Source organism: Schistocerca nitens, chromosome 4 (assembly GCF_023898315.1).
Source record: "Schistocerca nitens isolate TAMUIC-IGC-003100 chromosome 4, iqSchNite1.1, whole genome shotgun sequence".
NCBI lineage: Eukaryota > Metazoa > Arthropoda > Insecta > Orthoptera > Acrididae > Schistocerca > Schistocerca nitens.
In genome coordinates this window covers 298,492,124-298,512,742 of record NC_064617.1, presented here as the reverse complement: position 1 = coordinate 298,512,742, position 20,619 = coordinate 298,492,124, and the positions used below count along the sequence as shown (strand labels likewise).

The following is a 20,619-nucleotide window of genomic DNA, read 5'->3' as shown; positions in this document are numbered from 1 at the left end:
GTGACACGTTTCATATCATAGCCATGGAGTGGACACGATATAAGGAACAAGCAAGCGTTTAGCTGGAGGTGGCAGATAGACAGAGTGGTTACCTCCAGTGAGCAGCAGCTGGTAGCAGACTCCGAGAGCGCCGCGGATGTCTTTTTCGGCGATCTCCCCGATGTAGACGGGCGCCGCGGTGGAGAAGGCGCCGCCGCAGAAGCCGGTGACGAAGCGGCCGACGAGCAGCGCTGCGGGGTGCCGGCAGAAGGCGAGCAGCAGCCAGCCGGCGACGAAGGGCGGGGCCGTGGCCAGCAGCGCGCGCCGCCGGCCCACGCGGTCCAGCAGCACGGCCGCCGCCAGCATGGCCGCCAGGGCGCCCAGCGGCGTCACGCCCGCCAGCCATGACACCGTCTCGTCGGACAGACCCAGCTGCCGCCGCAGCGGCTCCGACGCGGGCGACGTCCAACCCAGCACCGCGCCCAGCGAAAAGCCGCCCAGCGTCGCTGCACGGACCACGACCAAACGTCAGCACTGGTGACTTCTGCATTGTGAACTTAAGGCCGTTGGAAGACTGCAAGGGCTTTCCAAGTCAGGAAACCAGAGACACAGTGCAGAGAACAGGAAAAAGTGGCAGCGTTTAGTTACCAGAAATGACCAGTAATTGTAGAGGCCTTCGATCTTGCAGGTGCATCAGGTAGCTGTCCAGATGTACTAGTTTCATTCATACACTATCTAGCCGCTATTATAAGGTCTCCCAGTGGATGGAGATCACCAACAGGCATATCATTTCATATACAGCAAACCTGATATTCAGTCATGAGGACTCAGTGGTTGTATACAGGTTAGAGTGAGATGAGAAATGAGTAAAACTGTTGGAACGGCGGTCCCCACTCAAGAGAGGCCTCAGGGTGGTGCCAAGTAACGTAGAACACTGTTGTTGTTAGCCATAATGGGGAAGGTAGTGACTTTTAGCTTTCAGACAGACACTCTTGCTAACAAAAATGGAGTTTGTTAGATGAAAATCCAGAAGCATCTCTGAATACAGAGTAGGAGAAGGGAAAGTACCTAAACATTACGGCCAGAGGTCAGAATTTTTCTACTCAGTCAGACTATTGGGAGCCGGCCGAAGTGGCCGTGCGGTTAAAGGCGCTGCAGTCTGGAACCGCAAGACCGCTACGGTCGCAAGTTCGAATCCTGCCTCGGGCATGGATGTTTGTGATGTCCTTAGGATAGTTAGGTTTAACTAGTTCTAAGTTCTAGGGGACTAATGACCTCAGCAGTTGAGTCCCATAGTGCTCAGAGCCATTTGAACCATTTTGAAGACTATTGGGATGCCAACTACCTGTCACTCAGAGCCAGTCTCGGGGAAGCTATGACAAGTCTGTTTCCTAACTTGGAGTGCTATTCTCAATGTTCGTACTTTACAATGCTCCTAGTGATTTCTACTTCTGTTAACTCTCACCCCAGGAGCCAAGACACTGACTTATGTTGCACAACCAGTAGCCTTTAATGTAGTAGTTAGTCTTAAGGAGATACACCCTTGAGTTCCCTGAGTCTGCTGCGAGAATCACATAGAGTCCCAATATCCGCGTCTTTCGTGGGTGCCCTGTGACAGTATTTGGCCGTGATGAAACTTGTCTTTCTGCATTTGCGCCTTGTGCTGGCATAAGCACACCAGGTGGCAAAGAGGTTGTGAGAAGATCGATAGAGGCCAAAGACAGACTCGCAAGAAACTTTCCACCAATGCCCTCTCGGCTACCAGTATTTAAATCGCTGCCATGGATTGGAGGACACAGTCAGTTCCAGTCAGTCATCCAGTGAGTTACCGAGTCATCAATTGCAGCCCAACTGGAGTCACAGTAGTAGTTAACTCCGCCTCTACCTCAGAGACAGGCAGCACAGAGTAGTGAGGGTAACGTGGACTATTACAGAAGAGCTTGTACCTCAACACCTGGACTATCTTAAGTAGGTTCCTGCTTATTTTAATAAAGAACCCTATTAATACATGCATGCAGTTCTGTTACAGAAAGAGAATACTCGTGGCCAAACAAGATCCTCTCTTTGCTTCCCATGGTACAAGCCTACAGTGACAACGGGTCGACAAAAAACTCCTAACCGTTCGGGAGTTGTAGACTGACCTGTAAGCCCCTTTCTCTCTCAACCCTATGCTCGGACATGACAGCTTGCCCACACACCCACAATTATACCTACATATACACATGACACTGTAGCTCGCACAAGACATGGTCCAATTTCGATGTGACTTCTCACACATACAGACCATCAGCGGTTTTATAAATGATTAGACTTGCAATTCTTTGTGACAGGCAGAACAACCGCCAGAGTCGATTAATAATATCTGTGATCAGTGTTGTTACCAGGCGTCATATGGTAAATTACGGGCTTGGACAGCATCACATCTTGAGTGATCACTGTGAAGGACACAGAGATGTCGTGCACTCTCCTGAGACAAAGCTACCACCGCCTCACAGTTTGATACGGCCCTCACTATTGGTCTGCATTGGCCAATTGGTAGATGACAGTAGCCTACCGCAAAAGTGATGCCAGATGTACTCGTCAAGATCCCAGTCGGAACTTCTACTACCACAAAGCAGGATAGCGTTATTGTGTACCAAGCACATCATAACCCCTTCACATCTGTGCCTGTTATCTGAGAACGGATAACGAAATCCTTGCAACATTCTATCTCATCCCCTATCACTGGTTGGAGAGTAGCAGCAGCTGGGCTAGGGAATTACTGTGCCAGGCGTGGACTGTCCCTAACACCACACACAAACGGTTGTGTTTGCAGTGGTACTGTGAGTGGGAAGCACGGACTGATGCTGAATGGTGTCATATTGGGTCTAGAAATCAACCGCAGTTCTGCACTATCCTGGATGGCCATCAACTGGAGTTATGGTGGCAACCTGGGATGAAATATCATTTCTCGAATGGGTTGGAGAAGCATAGTCTAGATAAAAAAATATGTAATGATATTTATCTTTCAGGAAGATATTGTATAAAATAGTATTCTTAGGAGAAACACTTTTTCAGGAAAAATTTACCTCTAATTGCAGCCTGAACTGTATTTTAAGGGAGCGTGGAGAGTTATGGACGCCACATGAATCAGGTGGCGTGACAGCGTTCGAAAAATTATTCAAAGTGTACAAGTATATCAATACAGTGCCAAATATAATGTAGGATGGGCCTATAAACTTACATGGGCGTATTATAAACCGAAAAGTCTAGGAAAGATTTCAAATGATTACACTTAAATGAAAAGTTAAATAAATTGAAGTTTTTTAGAAACAGAAATTAATTTGTACTTTTTTAAAAAAAATATTGTGTGCAACATTATTTTGTAAGTGATTTTTAGCAAAATAAGAGTTTACTAAACAATGCCCTAGATTCGTTTTAGAACCGCCGAGTAAATGGTTCAAATGGTTCGGAACACTATGGGACTTAATATCTGAGGTCATCAGTCCCCTAGAACTTAGAGCTACTTAAACCTAACTAACCTAAGGACATCACACACATCCATGCCTGAGGCAGGATTCGAACCTGCAACCGTAGCAGTCGCGCGGTTCCGGACTGAAGCGGCTAGAACCGCTCGGCGCCGAGGCCGGCCCCGCCAAGTAAGCATTATGTATTTTAGTCATTAAGTTTTCTTTTGGAAAATTACTATATTTTCAAAAATGGTCACGATGTTGTATAATTATTAAAAACTTGTTGCAAATTTTTTTATCATTATAGGACTTGTGAGGCGTAACCCTTTACACCGCACCTATAGCAGTAAATACGACGGAGCAGCTCCCTCCAGAGATGATACATGGCTGTCGCATGGCAGAAGTGCGCTGTGATTCAGGAGCAGTTTCAAGTAGTTACGGCTGTGGCCAAAAGGTGTCAGCATCTTACGGACTTAAATCATACGTAGTCAAAACGTATTTTGGGAACGAAATAGTATCATCTGTGAATATTACGTCCTCTCATAATTATTGTTGATTTAATAAATTTAATTATGAATGATAGTGTGAATTGGAAGTAATATAATAAATAAATAAGTGGATAATTTCTGGGACCTACTGGATGAAAAACTATCTAAAATTCCTAAACAGCATCTGAAACTCCTTATGGGTGACTGCAGTGCTCAACTTGGCTGAGAACGAAAATACAAGAAAATTATAGGAAATTACCCTGCCCATAAGAAAAACCAACCAAAATGACAAAAGATCTGTATCCATCTGTGAAAATCGCAGCCTGCAGGTAATGTCGACCCACTTTCGCCATCTACCCAGAAAGCAGACCACTTGGCGATCTCCCGTCCAAAACATTGGAGAGTTCCAAATAGACCACATCTCCGGGAGGAACAGCCCTGAAATTATGAATGTCTAAAAGAAAGAAAAAAAAATGTGGCTTCAGATCGTTAGATGTCCATAATTAAATTCAAACCTATATCTACAAAGACCAGAAAGACCACCAAAAAAATTATGCGCTTTGAGAAAGATTAACTTCGACAAACGATCATGGGGTTCCAAGAAAAGGCAAGACCAAGTGACTGTGACTTCAATACCACCAAAGAGCGTCTTATAGAGGCTGCCAAAGAAGTTGCAGAAATCAAAAGAAGCAAAAGCGTGCCTGCTGGAATGACACATGCGAGTCAGTCCTCAAGGTAAGGCTCAGTGCATGAAAACAATACTACTCAACTAAATCGGAAACTGACTGGGAAACCTACACAATCCATCGTGCCCAAACAGCCAGGGGAATTAGAACTGGGAAACATAAGTACGAAAAACCACTCATTCTACATCTACATCTACATCTATACTCCGCGAGCCACCTTACGGTGTGTGGCGGAGGGTACTTATTGTACCACTATCTGATCCCCCCTTCCCTGTTCCATTCACGAATTGTGCGTGGGAAGAACGACTGCTTGTAAGTCTCCGTATTTGCTCTAATTTCTCGGATCTTTTCGTTGTGATCATTACGCGAGATATATGTGGGCGGTAGTAATATGTTGCCCATCTCTTCCCGGAATGTGCTCTCTCGTAATTTCGATAATAAACCTCTCCGTATTGCGTAACGCCTTTCTTGAAGTGTCCGCCACTGGAGCTTGTTCAGCATCTCCGTAACGCTCTCGCGCTGACTAAATGTCCCCATGACGAATCGCGCTGCTTTTCGCTGGATCATGTCTATCTATTCTATTAATCCAACCTGGTAAGGGTCCCATACTGATGAGCAATACTCAAGAATCGGACGAACAAGCGTTTTGTAAGCTACTTCTTTCGTCGATGAGTCACATTTTCTTAGAATTCTTCCTATGAATCTCAACCTGGCGCCTGCTTTTCCCACTATTTGTTTTATGTGATCATTCCACTTCAGATCGCTCCGGATAGTAACTCCTAAGTATTTTACGGTCGTTACCGCTTCCAATGATTTACCACCTATGGCATAATCGTACTGGAATGGATTTCTGCCCCTATGTATGCGCATTATATTACATTTATCTACGTTTAGGGAAAGCTGCCAGCTGTCGCACCATTCATTAATCCTCTGCAGGTCTTCCTGGAGTACGTACGAGTCTTCTGATGTTGCTACTTTCTTGTAGACAACCGTGTCATCTGCAAATAGCCTCACGGAGCTACCGATGTTGTCAACTAAGTCATTTATGTATATTGTAAACAATAAAGGTCCTATCACGCTTCCTTGCGGTACTCCCGAAATTACCTCTACATCTGCAGATTTTGAACCGTTAAGAATGACATGTTGTGTTCTTTCTTCTAGGAAATCCTGAATCCAATCACAAACCTGGTCCGATATTCCGTAAGCTCGTATTTTTTTCACTAAACGTAAGTGCGGAACCGTATCAAATGCCTTCCTGAAGTCCAGGAATACGGCATCAATCTGCTCGCCAGTGTCTACGGCACTGTGAATTTCTTGGGCAAATAGGGCGAGCTGAGTTTCACATGATCTCTGTTTGCGGAATCCATGTTGGTTATGATGAAGGAGATTTGTATTATCTAAGAACGTCATAATACGAGAACACAAAACATGTTCCATTATTCTACAACAGATTGACGTAAGCGAAATAGGCCTATAATTATTCGCATCTGATTTATGACCCTTCTTGAAAATGGGAACGACCTGCGCTTTCTTCCAGTCGCTAGGTACTTTACGTTCTTCCAGAGATCTACGATAAATTGCTGATAGAAAGGGGGCAAGTTCTTTAGCATAATCACTGTAGAATCTTAAGGGTATCTCGTCTGGTCCGGATGCTTTTCCGCTACTAAGTGATAGCAGTTGTTTTTCAATTCCGATATCGTTTATTTCAATATTTTCCATTTTGGCGTCCGTGCGACGGCTGAAGTCAGGGACCGTGTTACGATATTCCGCAGTGAAACAGTTTCGGAACACTGAATTCAGTATTTCTGCCTTTCTTCGGTCGTCCTCTGTTTCGGTGCCATCGTGGTCAACGAGTGACTGAATAGGGGATTTAGATCCGCTTACCGATTTTACATATGACCAAAACTTTTTAGGGTTCTTGTTTAGATTGTTTGCCAATGTTTTATGTTCGAATTCGTTGAATGCTTCTCTCATTGCTCTCTTTACGCTCTTTTTCGCTTCGTTCAGCTTTTCCTTATCAGCTATGATTCGACTACTCTTAAACCTATGATGAAGCTTTCTTTGTTTCCGTAGTACCTTTCGTACATGATTGTTATACCACGGTGGATCTTTCCCCTCGCTTTGGACCTTAGTCGGTACGGGCTTATCTAAGGCGTACTGGACGATGTTTCTGAATTTTTTCCATTTTTGTTCCACATCCTCTTCCTCAGAAATGAACGTTTGATGGTGGTCACTCAGATATTCTGCGATTTGTGCCCTATCACTCTTGTTAAGCAAATATATTTTCCTTCCTTTCTTGGCATTTCTTATTACACTTGTAGTCATTGATGCAACCACTGACTTATGATCACTGATACCCTCTTCTACATTCACGGAGTCGAAAAGTTCCGGTCTATTTGTTGCTATGAGGTCTAAAACGTTAGCTTCACGAGTTGGTTCTCTAACTATCTGCTCGAAGTAATTCTCGGACAAGGCAGTCAGGATAATGTCACAAGAGTCTCTGTCCCTGGCTCCAGTTCTGATTGTGTGACTATCCCATTCTATACCTGGTAGATTGAAGTCTCCCCCTATTACAATAGTATGATCACGAAACTTCTTCACGACGTTCTGCAGGTTCTCTCTGAGGCGCTCAACTACTACGGTTGCTGATGCAGGTGGTCTATAGAAGCATCCGACTATCATATCTGACCCACCTTTGATACTTAACTTAACCCAGATTATTTCACATTCGCATTCGCTAATAACTTCACTGGATATTATTGAATTCTTTACTGCTATAAATACTCCTCCACCATTGGCGTTTATCCTATCCTTGCGGTATATATTCCATTCTGTGTCTAGGATTTCGTTACTGTTCACTTCCGGTTTTAACCAACTTTCCGTTCCTAATACTATATGCGCACTATTTCCTTCAATAAGAGATACTAATTCAGGAACCTTGCCCTGGATACTCCTGCAGTTTACCAATATTACGTTAACTTTTCCTGTTTTTGGTCTCTGAGGACGGACGTTCTTTATCAACGATGATAATGTTCTCTCTGGTAAGAAAAGATAGAACAAAATTTTAGGAAGAATGAAACCAGAGAGTACTACAGAGCCTTCAGACGCAGACTGACTGGTTACAAACTGCCGTCACCATGCACTCAGCGAAAGGGCGGTACACTGGCGACTTCAAATGAAGAAAATTGTCAGATTCTGGCACACTACTTTCGAGACCTAATGAACTGTAATAAACCCCCAAACCCCACTGATACCAAAGAAACACTGGTCAGATGCCCAGAGTCCAGACCACCTGACAAAGATGAAATCAAGCACCACATTGCCCATCTCAAAAACAACAATGCACCTGTAGATGACTCAGTCGTAGCAGAACTGTGGAAATATGCCCCAAAGGAATCACTTGAAATCTTACAAAAACAAAAAACAAAACAAAAAATTAGAATCAGGAAATACTGCCTGAAGATTGCAAAATTGTGCTGATTCATCCTTTGCACAAGAGGAGCAGCATGAAAGACATTAACAACTACCAAGAAATATCCCTGCTACCGGTAACCTATAAAATTCTCTTACTCGCCATTCTGGAGCGTTTACAAGCCCAAGTCAAATATCAAATAGGTGAATACTAAGGGGGCTTCATAAAACGTCACTCAACAGCTTAACAGATCTACAACCTCAAAATAATAATCGGATATTATACTCTAAGGTCCAAACACTACGTGCCAGTCTTTGTGGATTTCTAGAAGGCATACGACTCTATAGACTGGGAGCTCCTGCTGAACATCCTAAATAAGTTCGGAGTTGACCTAAAACTGCAGGCATTAGTTAGAGCTACCCTAACAGATACAAAATCCGACGTAAAATTCCTCGGGTGTTTATCGGATTCCTTTGACGTCAAAACAGGGGTCAGGCAAGATGATAGTCTGTCTCCAATGCTTTTCAACTGCATCCTTTGAAAGATCATTAGAACCTGGCGCGAATAATTAATGGAAACCAACAATAGCCCGTTGCGAATTGGAACCATATCGAAGGGGATTGAAGTAGAATGCTTGACTTTTGCCGCTGACATGGCCATTCTGTCAAACGACGTAGACACAGCTAGAGTTCAAATCGATCTGTTAAAAGAAATCGCTGAACAAACTGATCTGCAAATGTCATTTGAGAAAACAGAAGTCATGACTAATATTAAAGATGTCCCACCAAAACTTCGTACGAAATATGGGGTCATCGCCCGGGTAGACAAATTCAAGTACCTGGGTGAGATCATCATGAAAAATGGACTGGACAAGGAAGCGCTTAGGGAACAGGTACGCAAACTAGAAACAGCTTGTCAAACATCCCGCATGATATGCAACAAGAAATGCCTTTCCCAGAACACTAAGATACGTCACTACGAAACAGTTTCGATCCAGTAGCTTTTTATGCAGGCAAAACCTTATCCCTAAACGCTGATAAAAGGCTCCTCGAAGAACTGGAGGAAAAAGACCGCAATATCATTAGACGAAACCTTGGATCCAAGAATGGCATCCATCAAAACAGATCCAAAAGGGAAGTCTACAGGAAAATAGAAAAAATTACAGACACAATCTGTAAAAGACGGGAACGATTTTATGGTCATCTCAAACGAATGGACGGAAATAGGTTAATCAAACATATATTTCTCTTTTTTATTCAAAACCCAAAACTACGATGCCATGATTTAAAAATAGCAAAGAAAACCTCCAGATGCTGCGTATAAAACCCAGCAGTGATGTATGCTTTCTCATGAGGTAGACTCGGAAGGATATTATAGGATTTAAGAGTAAATGTGTGGCTCACTAGTCCATCAATATACTTAAAAGAAATAGTCTTCACTTCCATGGCTGATTTATATTCAATGCGCTTAAGCTTGGGTAGTAATTTGTTTCCCTTAGGAATATCTCCCCCTGTTGTGTCATCTGATGGAGGCGCTTTTTTATAGTTCCTGGCCCACCATTTCTTGATAGAGTATCATCTGGATTCTCCACAACTAACTTTTCCTAGCATTGTGACATTACGAGCGGAGAGTTTGCAATTCAATTAAACTATAAGATGCAGAAAGGACATTTTTACTTTGCAGAAAAGTAACAACTGTGCTACATATGTCATTCTACATCTTACACGATAATCATCAGCGAGAAAAACCATGTCCCAGCGAGTATATCTTGATCTTTCTGCACAGTGCACAGAGTTGCACTCCAGTTATCAGTTAATGTAACAAAACGAAAATTTCAAATTTTGTCAGATATGCTCATTCTGCATCTTGTAGCTCATTTAAATTATGTCCCACGTCTTTTGCACTAATACTTGTGTCACCTGCAAAAAGAACAATTTTTATGCCAACTGTTATGTTTAGTGGCAGATCGTTGACGTTGTTGTTTTTCGTTACTCTCTTCAGTCCAAAGACTGGCTTCATGCAGCTCTCCATGCTATTGTATGCCGTGCAAGCCTTTCGTCTCTGAATATCTACCACAACCTACATCCCTCTGAATCTGCTTACTGTATTCCATTCTTAGTTTCCCTCTATGATTTTCACCCACTACGCTTCCCTCCAGAATTAATTTGGTGAGACCTTACGCCTCAGAATGTGTCGTACCGAATGATCCCTTCTTTTGGTTGGGTTGTACCACAAATTTCGCTTCTCCCCAGTTCAAATCAGTACCTCTTTATTAGTTACGTGATCTACCCACCTAATTTTCAGCATTCTTCTGTAGCACCACATTTCAAAATTTTCTTTCTCTTCTTGTGTAAACTGTTTATTGTCCATGTTTCACTTCCATACATGGCTACGCTCCATACGAATACTTTCAGAAAGGAATTCCTGACACTTAAATATACAGGTATAGTCCATGTTAACAAATTTCTCTTCTTCAGAAACCCTTTTCTTGCCTTTGCCAGTTTACACTTTCCTCCCTACTTCGACAATCATCAGTTATTTTGCTCCCTAAATAGCAAAACTCATTTACAACTTTAAGGGTCTCTTTTCCTAACCTGATTCCCTCACCATCACTTGATTTAATTCGAATACATTCCATTATCCTCAGGTTGAATAAAATTGGGGATAGACTACAGCCCTGCCTCACTCCCTTTTCAACCACTGCTTCCATTTCATGCTCCTAGATTCTTATAACTGCCATATGGTTTCTGTGTAAATTGTAAACAGCCTTTCGCTGCCTGTGTTTTACCCCTGCCACCTTTATAATTTGAAAGAGAGTATTCCAGTCAACATTGTCAAAAGTTTTCTCTAAGTCTACAAATTCTATAAACGTAGATTTGCCTTCCGTAGCCTAACCTATATGACCTATATGAGAAGTCGTAGGGTTAGTATCGCTTCGTGTGCTCCTCCGCTTCTCTGAAATCCAAAATTATCCTCAAGGTCGATTTCTACCACTTTTTCCATTCTACTGCAAAGGGTTCGGTTAGTATTTTGCGTCCGTGACTTATTAAGCTGATAGTTCGTTAATTTTCACAGCTGTCAGCACCTACTTTCTTTGGAATTGGTACTATTGATATATATAAAAAAACAATGGTCCCAGACCCGAACCCTGTGGCACTGCCCACTTTATATGACCCCAGTCATATTCAAACCTCTTCCCTGTTTGTAGACACTGGAAAACAACATTCTGCTCCTGCTTTCCAGGTATGAAGTGTACCACTGTTGAGCTTCTTCCCTAATCCTGTAATGCCCCGAATAATGCAAAACTGTTCTACTGTTCTACACAATCGAATCCTTTTGTTAAATCAAAGAGTCTACCTGCTGTCCTGAACCTATCGTTTAGATCTGCTAGTGCATCACATATAAAAGAATTACATCTACAACTACATGGTTACTCTGCAATTCACACTTAAATGCCTGGCAGAGGGTTCATTGAACCATTTTCATATTACTTCTCTACCCTTCCACTCTCGAATGGCGCGTGGGAAAAAGAAACACCTAAACCTTCCCGTTCGAGCTCTGATATCTCTTATTTTATTATGATGATCATTTATCCCTGCGTAGGTGGGTGTCAACAAAATATTTCGGCATTCGTAAGAAAAAGTTGGTGATTGAAATTTCGTAAACAGACCTTGCCACAAAGAAAATCGCCGCCGGCCGCGGTGGTCTCGCGGTTCTAGGCGCGCAGTCCGGAACCGCGCGACTGCTACGGTCGCAGGTTCGAATCCTGCCTCGGGCATGGATGTGTGTGATGTCCTTAGGTTAGTTAGGTTTAACTAGTTCTAAGTTCTAGGGGACTGATGACCTAAGATGTTAAGTCCCATAGTGCTCAGAGCCATTTCAACCATTTTTTTTTTAAAGAAAATCGCCTTTCTTTCAGTGACTGCCACCCCAACACGCGTATCATATCAGTGACACTCTCACCCCTCTCGCGCGATAACGCGAAACGAGCTGCCCTTCTTCGCACTTTTTCGATGTCCTCCGTCAATCCTACCCGGCAAGGATCCCATACCGCGCAACGGCATTCCAGCAGAGGATGGACAAGTGTAATGTAGGCTGTCTCTTTAGTGGGTTTGTCGCATCTTCTAAGTGTTCTGCCAACAAATGGCAGTCTCTTGTTTCGCCTTCCCCACAATATTATCTACATGGTCTTTCCAATTTAACTTTGAACATAGCTGCTAAGGTTCAGTGACCGTGTCAGAATTATATTGTAACAAATAAGCCCTCGGTCACAAATATTAAGTCAAAATTGACCTGGTTTCGACGCTACTATGAGCGTCGTCTTCAGAATTAGCTAACTGTACTAAAACATTAGGTATGTAGTACATTAATAAAATTAAAGTTTGTACTGACTCGAAAAGATGCAGTACTTACAAGTCACATATTAAAGAAGATCTAAGCCGGAAAGGCGACGTCATGGACACTTGTGAGATGGCCAGCCGCTAAGGGCTGCTCGTACTGTGAACAAGGGTTGCAACAAGACTTGTTGCAACCCTTGTTCACAGTACGAGCAGCCCTTAGCGGCTGGCCATCTCACAAGTGTCCATGACGTCGCCTTTCCGGCTTAGATCTTCTTTAATATGTGACTTGTAAGTACTGTATCTTTTCGAGTCAGTACAAACTTTAATTTTATTAATGTACTATATACCTAATGTTTTAGTACAGTTAGCTAATTCTGAAGACGACGCTCATAGTAGCGTCGAAACCAGGTAAATTTTGACTTAATATTTGTGACAGAGGGCTTATTTGTTACAATATAATTTCCAATTTAAGTTGCTCATAACTGTAATTTCTAGGTATTTAGTCGAATTGACAGCCCTTAGATTTGTGCGATTTATATCATTTCCAGTGGCTACTCCATTCCTAAATCTAAATTGTGAGTCATTAAGCAAATACGGTGTACTGAGATTTGCAATTACTCTCCTGTACAATTCTTTGCGAAAAATTTTCGGAAAACCTGTTAGCAAAGAAACTTGCCGCTAATGGTCTACGTTATTTCTTTTGTCCGTTTTGATTCATTAACTAACTATAAATTTCACCACAGCGTCATTAATGACAAAGATCAGTACAGAATGCTTGTCAGATCATTAGATTATCTCCAGTCACTAACAGCAGTAAAAATGTGTCCAGATACTGGAGTGACATCAAATCTTAAATGGAAAAACACCCATAGCGCCGGGATGACAGAGCACTGGGCTAAGGGGAAATCTTGCTAAAATTAACGACTAATTGATTCAGTGAAGGCCTAGAAAGAAAATAAAACGTCGTTGAAGTCAAGTAACATCAAGGTCGCTGTGGAAATACTAGTTGACCCGATTACAAAAATGTCATCTCTCATGGTCTATATTTTTCTTTTTTTCCAATAGTAGTTCAAAAATACACTGTCCAGTGATCACTCGTCAAAAGTCTGCGCAACCACCTTTTGCAAACTGTTGAAATGTGTGTGAAATCTTATGGGACTTAACTGCTAAGGTCATCAGTCCCTACCACCTTTTGCAGCGCGATCGCTATGAGGTGTGCAGGAAGACAGTTAGTGAAGTTCAGAAAGGTACCGAAAGGAATGCGGAGCCGTGACAACTCCATTACTGTGGCCATCTCCACTAAGTTCCATGGCTGAAGATTTGTGGCGTGGACGGCCCAATCGAGGTGATCCCACAGGTTCTCGATTGGCATGGAGGTTAGTTAGGTTTAAGTGCTTCTACGTTCTAGGGGACTGATGACCTCAGATGTTAAGTCCCACACTCCTTAGAGACATTTGAACCATTTCTGAGTACGGTAAATTCAGCCTGGTGCTCTTCGAACTACGCACGTACCCTGCGAACTGCAAGACGCGTCGCATTGTCCTGCTGACAAATGCTATCGAGCCTGGGAATAACAAACAGCATGTAGCGGTGGACATGGTTCCCGAGGATAGATTCGTATTTGTGTTGATCCATTGTGCCTTCTAGAATGACGAGATCACCTAGGGAATGCCAAGATAACATTCTCCACACAAGCTCCTTCCTTGTTTGCTTTCAGACATTTCACTCTGTACACCAGAACGTTCGTCTGTCTGATGGAGCGCAAAATGTGATTCATCCGAAAAGACCGCGTATCACCGCTCAATGGACGTCCAGTTCCTGTATTGGCATGTGGATTCCAGCAGGGTGCAGGAACCAAGCGCTGAACCCTCGTTGAGCAATCACTGTTATTGGCCCCTTAGTTCATCTGGTGGTCAATTACACAAAAGTTACATGAGAATTCGCCTGCACATGTCTTGCAGCAGTCGTTCAGCATTGTCATCTACGGCCGGTGGTACACCACAGTTGCTTCGCTGCAAGTTCTGAATAGCGCAGTTTTGCCATGCACTGCACACTTTAACCTCGGCGGAACGTGAATAGTTTACAAACTTAGCCGTTTGGGAAATACTTACACCCTTGGAACGAAGGCCAATGATCGTGCCCTTTTGAACGTAAGATAAATCGCTCCGTTTCCGCGTTACGACTATGACTGTACAATTTTCCGCATTCCTCCTACACGAATCACGTATCCTCCACTGCTGGTACTGCCACCTGGCGTGTGTGAATGATTAATTGCACGCTGACGTCGAACATAGGTGGCGGTCACATTAATATGACTGCACCATGTATAATAAAAGTTTGTATTGAACTCAGTGCTAGCAAGAATTTAAGTAAGAGATTGGTACACTGAAATTACGCCGTACAAGAACACAAGATATAGCAAAACCATACCGACAAACGTTAAGGGATTGCACCGGTTGTCTTAATGAACAACTTGAGTAAATGTCAACCAACGACGTTACAGAGAATCGATGTGACAGAATCCAATGCCTGTCCCAGGTCACCTCTTCAACAGTTAACGTGAGTGAGTACACTGGTAGATGAGGTTGTCTCAGTGGACTTGACAGTATGCAAGTCGTCAGGTGGTGCCTAACTTGTTCAACCTTATCGCAACGCCGCTGGTGTGCCGTCGAAGGCGTACTGCAATAGTGGGCGTTGGCCCCTGTATCTTCAGCTCCCTGTGCCATCATTAGATTACATTTCTGGACGTGAATTGCTGTTCTCAGTTTATTCCTCAAGACACCCTCTACGACCACTGAAAGTTTGTTGGCACCGTTTTATAACATTCAGCATAATTGTCATTTTCCTGGCTGACTCATGTTTTTGCAGGTCTTCAGAACTGGTTTCACCATTTGGTATCGAATTTCAATTATTGTTATTTAAAAACATCGCCAGAGCCAAAGATATACACTCCTGGAAATGGAAATAAGAACACCGTGGATTCATTGTCCCAGGAAGGGGAAACTTTATTGACACATTCCTGGGGTCAGATACATCACATGATCACACTGACAGAACCACAGGCACATAGACACAGGCAACAGAGCATGCACAATGTCGGCACTAGTACAGTGTATATCCACCTTTCGCAGCAATGCAGGCTGCTATTCTCCCATGGAGACGATCGTAGAGATGCTGGATGTAGTCCTGTGGAACGGCTTGCCATGCCATTTCCACCTGGCGCCTCAGTTGGACCAGCGTTCGTGCTGGACGTGCAGACCGCGTGAGACGACGCTTCATCTAGTCCCAAACATGCTCAATGGGGGACAGATCCGGAGATCTTGCTGGCCAGGGTAGTTGACTTACACCTTCTAGAGCACGTTGGGTGGCACGGGATACATGCGGACGTGCATTGTCCTGTTGGAACAGCAAGTTCCCTTGCCGGTCTAGGAATGGTAGAACGATGGGTTCGATGACGGTTTGGATGTACCGTGCACTATTCAGTGTCCCCTCGACGATCACCAGTGGTGTACGGCCAGTGTAGGAGATCGCTCCCCACACCATGATGCCGGGTGTTGGCCCTGTGTGCCTCGGTCGTATGCAGTCCTAATTCTGGCGCTCACCTGCACGGCGCCAAACACGCGTACGACCATCATTGGCACCAAGGCAGAAGCGACTCTCATCGCTGAAGACGACACGTCTCCATTCGTCCCTCCATTCACGCCTGTCGCGACACCACTGGAGGCGGGCTGCACGATGTTGGGGCGTGAGCGGAAGACGGCCTAACGGTGTGCGGGACCGTAGCCCAGCTTCATGGAGACGGTTGCGAATGGTCCTCGCCGATACCCCAGGAGCAACAGTGTCCCTAATTTGCTGGGAAGTGGCGGTGCGGTCCCCTACGGCACTGCGTAGGATCCTACGGTCTTGGCGTGCATCCGTGCGTCGCTGCGGTCCGGTCCCAGGTCGACGGGCACGTGCACCTTCCGCCGACCACTGGCGACAACATCGATGCACTGTGGAGACCTCACGCCCCACGTGTTGAGCAATTCGGCGGTACGTCCACCCGGCCTCCCGCATGCCCACTATACGCCCTCGCTCAAAGTCCGTCAACTGCACATACGGTTCACGTCCACGCTGTCGCGGCATGCTACCAGTGTTAAAGACTGCGATGGAGCTCCGTATGCCACGGCAAACTGGCTGACACTGACCGCGGCGGTGCACAAATGCTGCGCAGCTAGCGCCATTCGACGGCCAACACCGCGGTTCCTGGTGTGTCCGCTGTGCCGTGCGTGTGATCATTGCTTGTACAGCCCTCTCGCAGTGTCCGGAGCAAGTATGGTGGGTCTGACACACCGGTGTCAATGTGTTCTTTTTTCCATTTCCAGGAGTGTATTTCTTGCTTCTAAATAACAAATAGTAAACTAGACACGTACCTGAGAGAGCCGCGAACAGCTGAGGCAACCTTCTGCGTAAAGTAGACGGCTTTCCCATGTCGCCCATGGCTCCTGTCGCTTAAACTCTGAAACAAGCATTTACCCAAGTATTAACATCACAATAACTGTAAGGCCAAGAGCAGTGGTAAGACTGCTGCGTTAGTTATTTGAATGTGAAGTGTTAGTTTTATTATGTGTCATCAAAGTAGTTGTGACACCTGTTGAGGAGCTTTCACTACGCTTCCTAGACGCCGTCACTGTAGTCGTCTACAGCACCAACATCGATTATATTGTAGTGACAATCATCTACATCTTGGGTAGATAAAGAGGATCACTAAGACGTCTCATACCCTTTGAAAAGCATTTTTTGAACCTGTCGGATATCTTATTTAATGTTCTCCACTCCAAAGCGGTGACGGCAGGAAGGGGATCCGGCTCTACCACTAACATTGCCAGATCCGTTATTGAACATTAAGAAATAGTTTCGCATTCTGCTACTATAAATTGACGTCAGCTGTTTACGACTCATGAAAATTTGTGCTGCATCGAGACTCGAACCTGGATTCCTTGCTGGCCGAAGTGGCCGTGCGGTTAAAGGCGCTGCAGTCTGGAACCGCAAGACCGCTACGGTCGCAGGTTCGAATCCTGCCTCGGGCATGGATGTTTGTGATGTCCTTAGGTTAGTTAGGTTTAACTAGTTCTAAGTTCTAGGGGACTAATGACCTCAGCAGTTGAGTCCCATAGTGCTCAGAGCCATTTGAACCATTTGAACCTGGATTCCTTGCTTATCGTTAGCGGACGCCGTAACAGTTTTCGTCGTTTGGTCTCGAAGGAAGTCACGTGACACCTCTTCAAGTTCATCGCTCAATGCTTCCATACGCCATGTAGTCCCAACCCTTATGGTTGCACTGTTCGTGATGCCCGCATAGGGAGACCAATATTATATGGTCGCACTGTTTGTGATGCCCGCACAGGGAGACAAATGTTGTTATTTTAGCTCACTGGATACATCATTGACAGTTACAATGTCTATGTTTACATAGGCTCTGTTTCTTTATAATACGATGTCCTCTAGACATGCATGTGAGTCTGAAGGACATTATGTTGTGAAGATACAGACATTGTATAAACACAGACAGTGTAACCATCAACCATGGGCAAGTAGTTACCATGCCGACACCGTGAAGACACGGGATAAAGACCATGAAAAAAAGAAGGTGAATTTTTTATACGTTACAACAGTTCATCACGAAGTAAAACTCCAATTAAAATATCGTTCCGGGTACCAACGAGTCAGTACTTTTTCCAGTTGGACTAGTTTCTGTAATGAGTTTATATTTTTTACTTTAGTTGCAAGACAGCAATATTTACTCGTATTTACCCCTCTCTTACTAATGTACCCAAGGTGCATCCCAACAGCTTTATAACTGTAGCATTACACAGAGAGTAAAAGTTGGGAATAATGGAAGACTTTAGGTGGAAATTCGTTTTATTTGCTTAAAATGTAAATTTTTGCAATTGTAAAAGTATAAAACGTGCAAACATATTGTCACCGATCAGGTTATTTGTCTGTAAAAGACGATTTCATAAGACATTTATCTCTACATTATTGTCAAACGCCCAACTTAGCTTCATGAACACACAATTATGTAATTCCCAGACTCCTGTATTTATGAACTTTATATGGATAACGTACTCACAAGCAGCTCTTAATATAGCTTATATTCGTTAGAACATTCTCACACAGAGATTTCGAAAATTTATTTTTATTTATTTTTAGGTTTTTAATTAGTAGACACGTATATTCGTCGACAAACATGATACAAAATAAGGCTCGATCCCAGTCCTAACGGAGTTTTCTGATGTGGATATTTTGCTACCTTTAGATGTAATCTAATCTGAGTTAGTCATATAATGTGACTAAGGAATTTAAAAAAAATATATAATACACAAAGTGAATGCTATATACATTATTTTCCATAACGCCTGCCTGAAAAAGTTGTATCTGTATAGAGAAAAGAATGAAAGCTTCTGTAGAAAAGAACACATTTGTGTTGTAAAATTGTTGTGTACTGAGTAAAATCTTATTGTAAACAGACATATTTTCTGTTTAAATCCATTAAAAATAATAGAGCTCTATCTTTTGAAAGTAATCGGGGAGTTCTAAATGCGAAATGAACCTGAAATCATTGCGCCTACAATTTCCAGATATGGAATGCAGAAACGCGGTATCCGTACGACAATCTCATAATTTTTGCTTTGAGCACATTGCTGATAAGCCATGATGTCGGCACGCCATATAAATGAAAATCTTCATAACCTAAGTTCTGCTATCGTATTTTCATAATCCCTGAGAGAGATATCTGATGGACATAGCAAAACTGTCTCTCATTAGTCCTAAATACCTGGGAATCTCGCAACGTACTGGTTAAGAGTGGACTTAATTAGTTTGTTGCATGATAGAAAATTTCATCGTGAGAACTGAACTGAGAAAAAAACTTGTTGTTAATATGTGATTAGATTTAAGGTCAAATACTGATGTGGTTTATTACGTATTTTCTAGCTAGTGTTTCCGTTTAGCAAACTCAGATAGAATTGAATATTGCTGTATTTTTGCACCTGTCATCAGGGCACTGTGAGCGAATCGAGTGTTAACTGTGCTATTTGGACTATTTGCGAGCACTAAAAGGCTAGTATAGCGCGTCATTCGTCTAGAGAATGGATTTATGGTTTCACTGAGCTATAGTGATTCCATTTACAACGTAATTGATTAACCAGGCACTACGGAATTTCAGAACGAATCTACATATTGGTCGTACAGTGCTGAATATGGATTTGGGGAAAGAAGTGAAAGATGAAGCCGCCTGGTAGGATTGTGCACAGAGCAAAATTTAATCACCGCTTACACTTGGTTTAAGAATTAGGAAAGAAGGTAGTGTACGTGGGACAGACCTGGAGACACTACAAAGTTTCAGATGGATTATGTAATGATAAGTCAAAGATTTTTGACCATATTTTAAGCTGTCTAACAGTTAGGGTAACAATCCGAATGAATCACAATTCCATTATTATTCTGCAATGAGCAACAGGAAACCACTCTTCTCGTAACTATGAATATTAACACATTGGAATAATTTGTGGAAGCACGTCACAGTATTATCATTACTTAAGGCTTTGAAGTGGGGAGTGTCCATTAAATTAGGTAAAGATAGTGGGTCACAATTCGCCAACACCTGGAGAGGTATAATTTGTGTTGGAAATGTCTAACTTCAGAGCCAAAGTGTTGGTGGCACGTAGGCTCTTTTGTGTGTGTGTATGTTTGAAATCTAAATTGCTATACTGAGGACAGAAAATTGCTGACACTCGCTCACTGCCGTCGATTTTTGATATATTAGAAAAAGCCCAAATAAAGCTCTGGTACATCAATTAAAAAGAAGAGTTCTCCAATTTTATCTGAAAATTAATAGAAAAAATTCCCTGAAGCTAACTTGAATTACAGAAGGAAAATTGTAATGAAATTAATTTAAAGAGACGAAACTATGATAATTTCATGAAATAAATTTGAAAACAAAGATATTATTGGGTTGCTACTAGTTACCGGAACGAAAGAGACGAAGTTTAGAGATGCAATGATTTAGCATTGCGTCTGACTTAGTGGTATTATTTACGAACAACTTCATAAAAAATGAAGGTAACTAAGGAAAGAAACATTATCCTTACAGATGATTAATTTCTAAGGAAGTACTTCGTAGTAAAATATTTGGAAAGTAAAATAAAAATAAATGTTTAATTTACGCCGAAACAAAACAGAGATGAAAATGAAATGAAGTGATCGCGTCGCTTGATGACCGGA

General features: G+C 43.0%; 1 protein-coding gene across 1 annotated transcript in view; it reads right to left on the bottom strand.

Annotated features, from left to right (window-relative positions):
• The window catches only part of LOC126252264 (facilitated trehalose transporter Tret1-like), a 39,611-nt gene extending 22,778 nt beyond the window's left edge, over nt 1–16,833 (bottom strand). The window contains exons 1-2 of the mRNA XM_049953137.1: nt 16,767–16,833; nt 93–485 (exon numbers count right to left, since the gene is read on the bottom strand). Of these exons, the coding sequence (XP_049809094.1) occupies nt 93–485; nt 16,767–16,833 (460 nt within the window). The remainder of the gene's footprint in view (nt 1–92; nt 486–16,766) is intronic.
• Between the last annotated feature and the right edge of the window lie 3,786 nt (nt 16,834–20,619).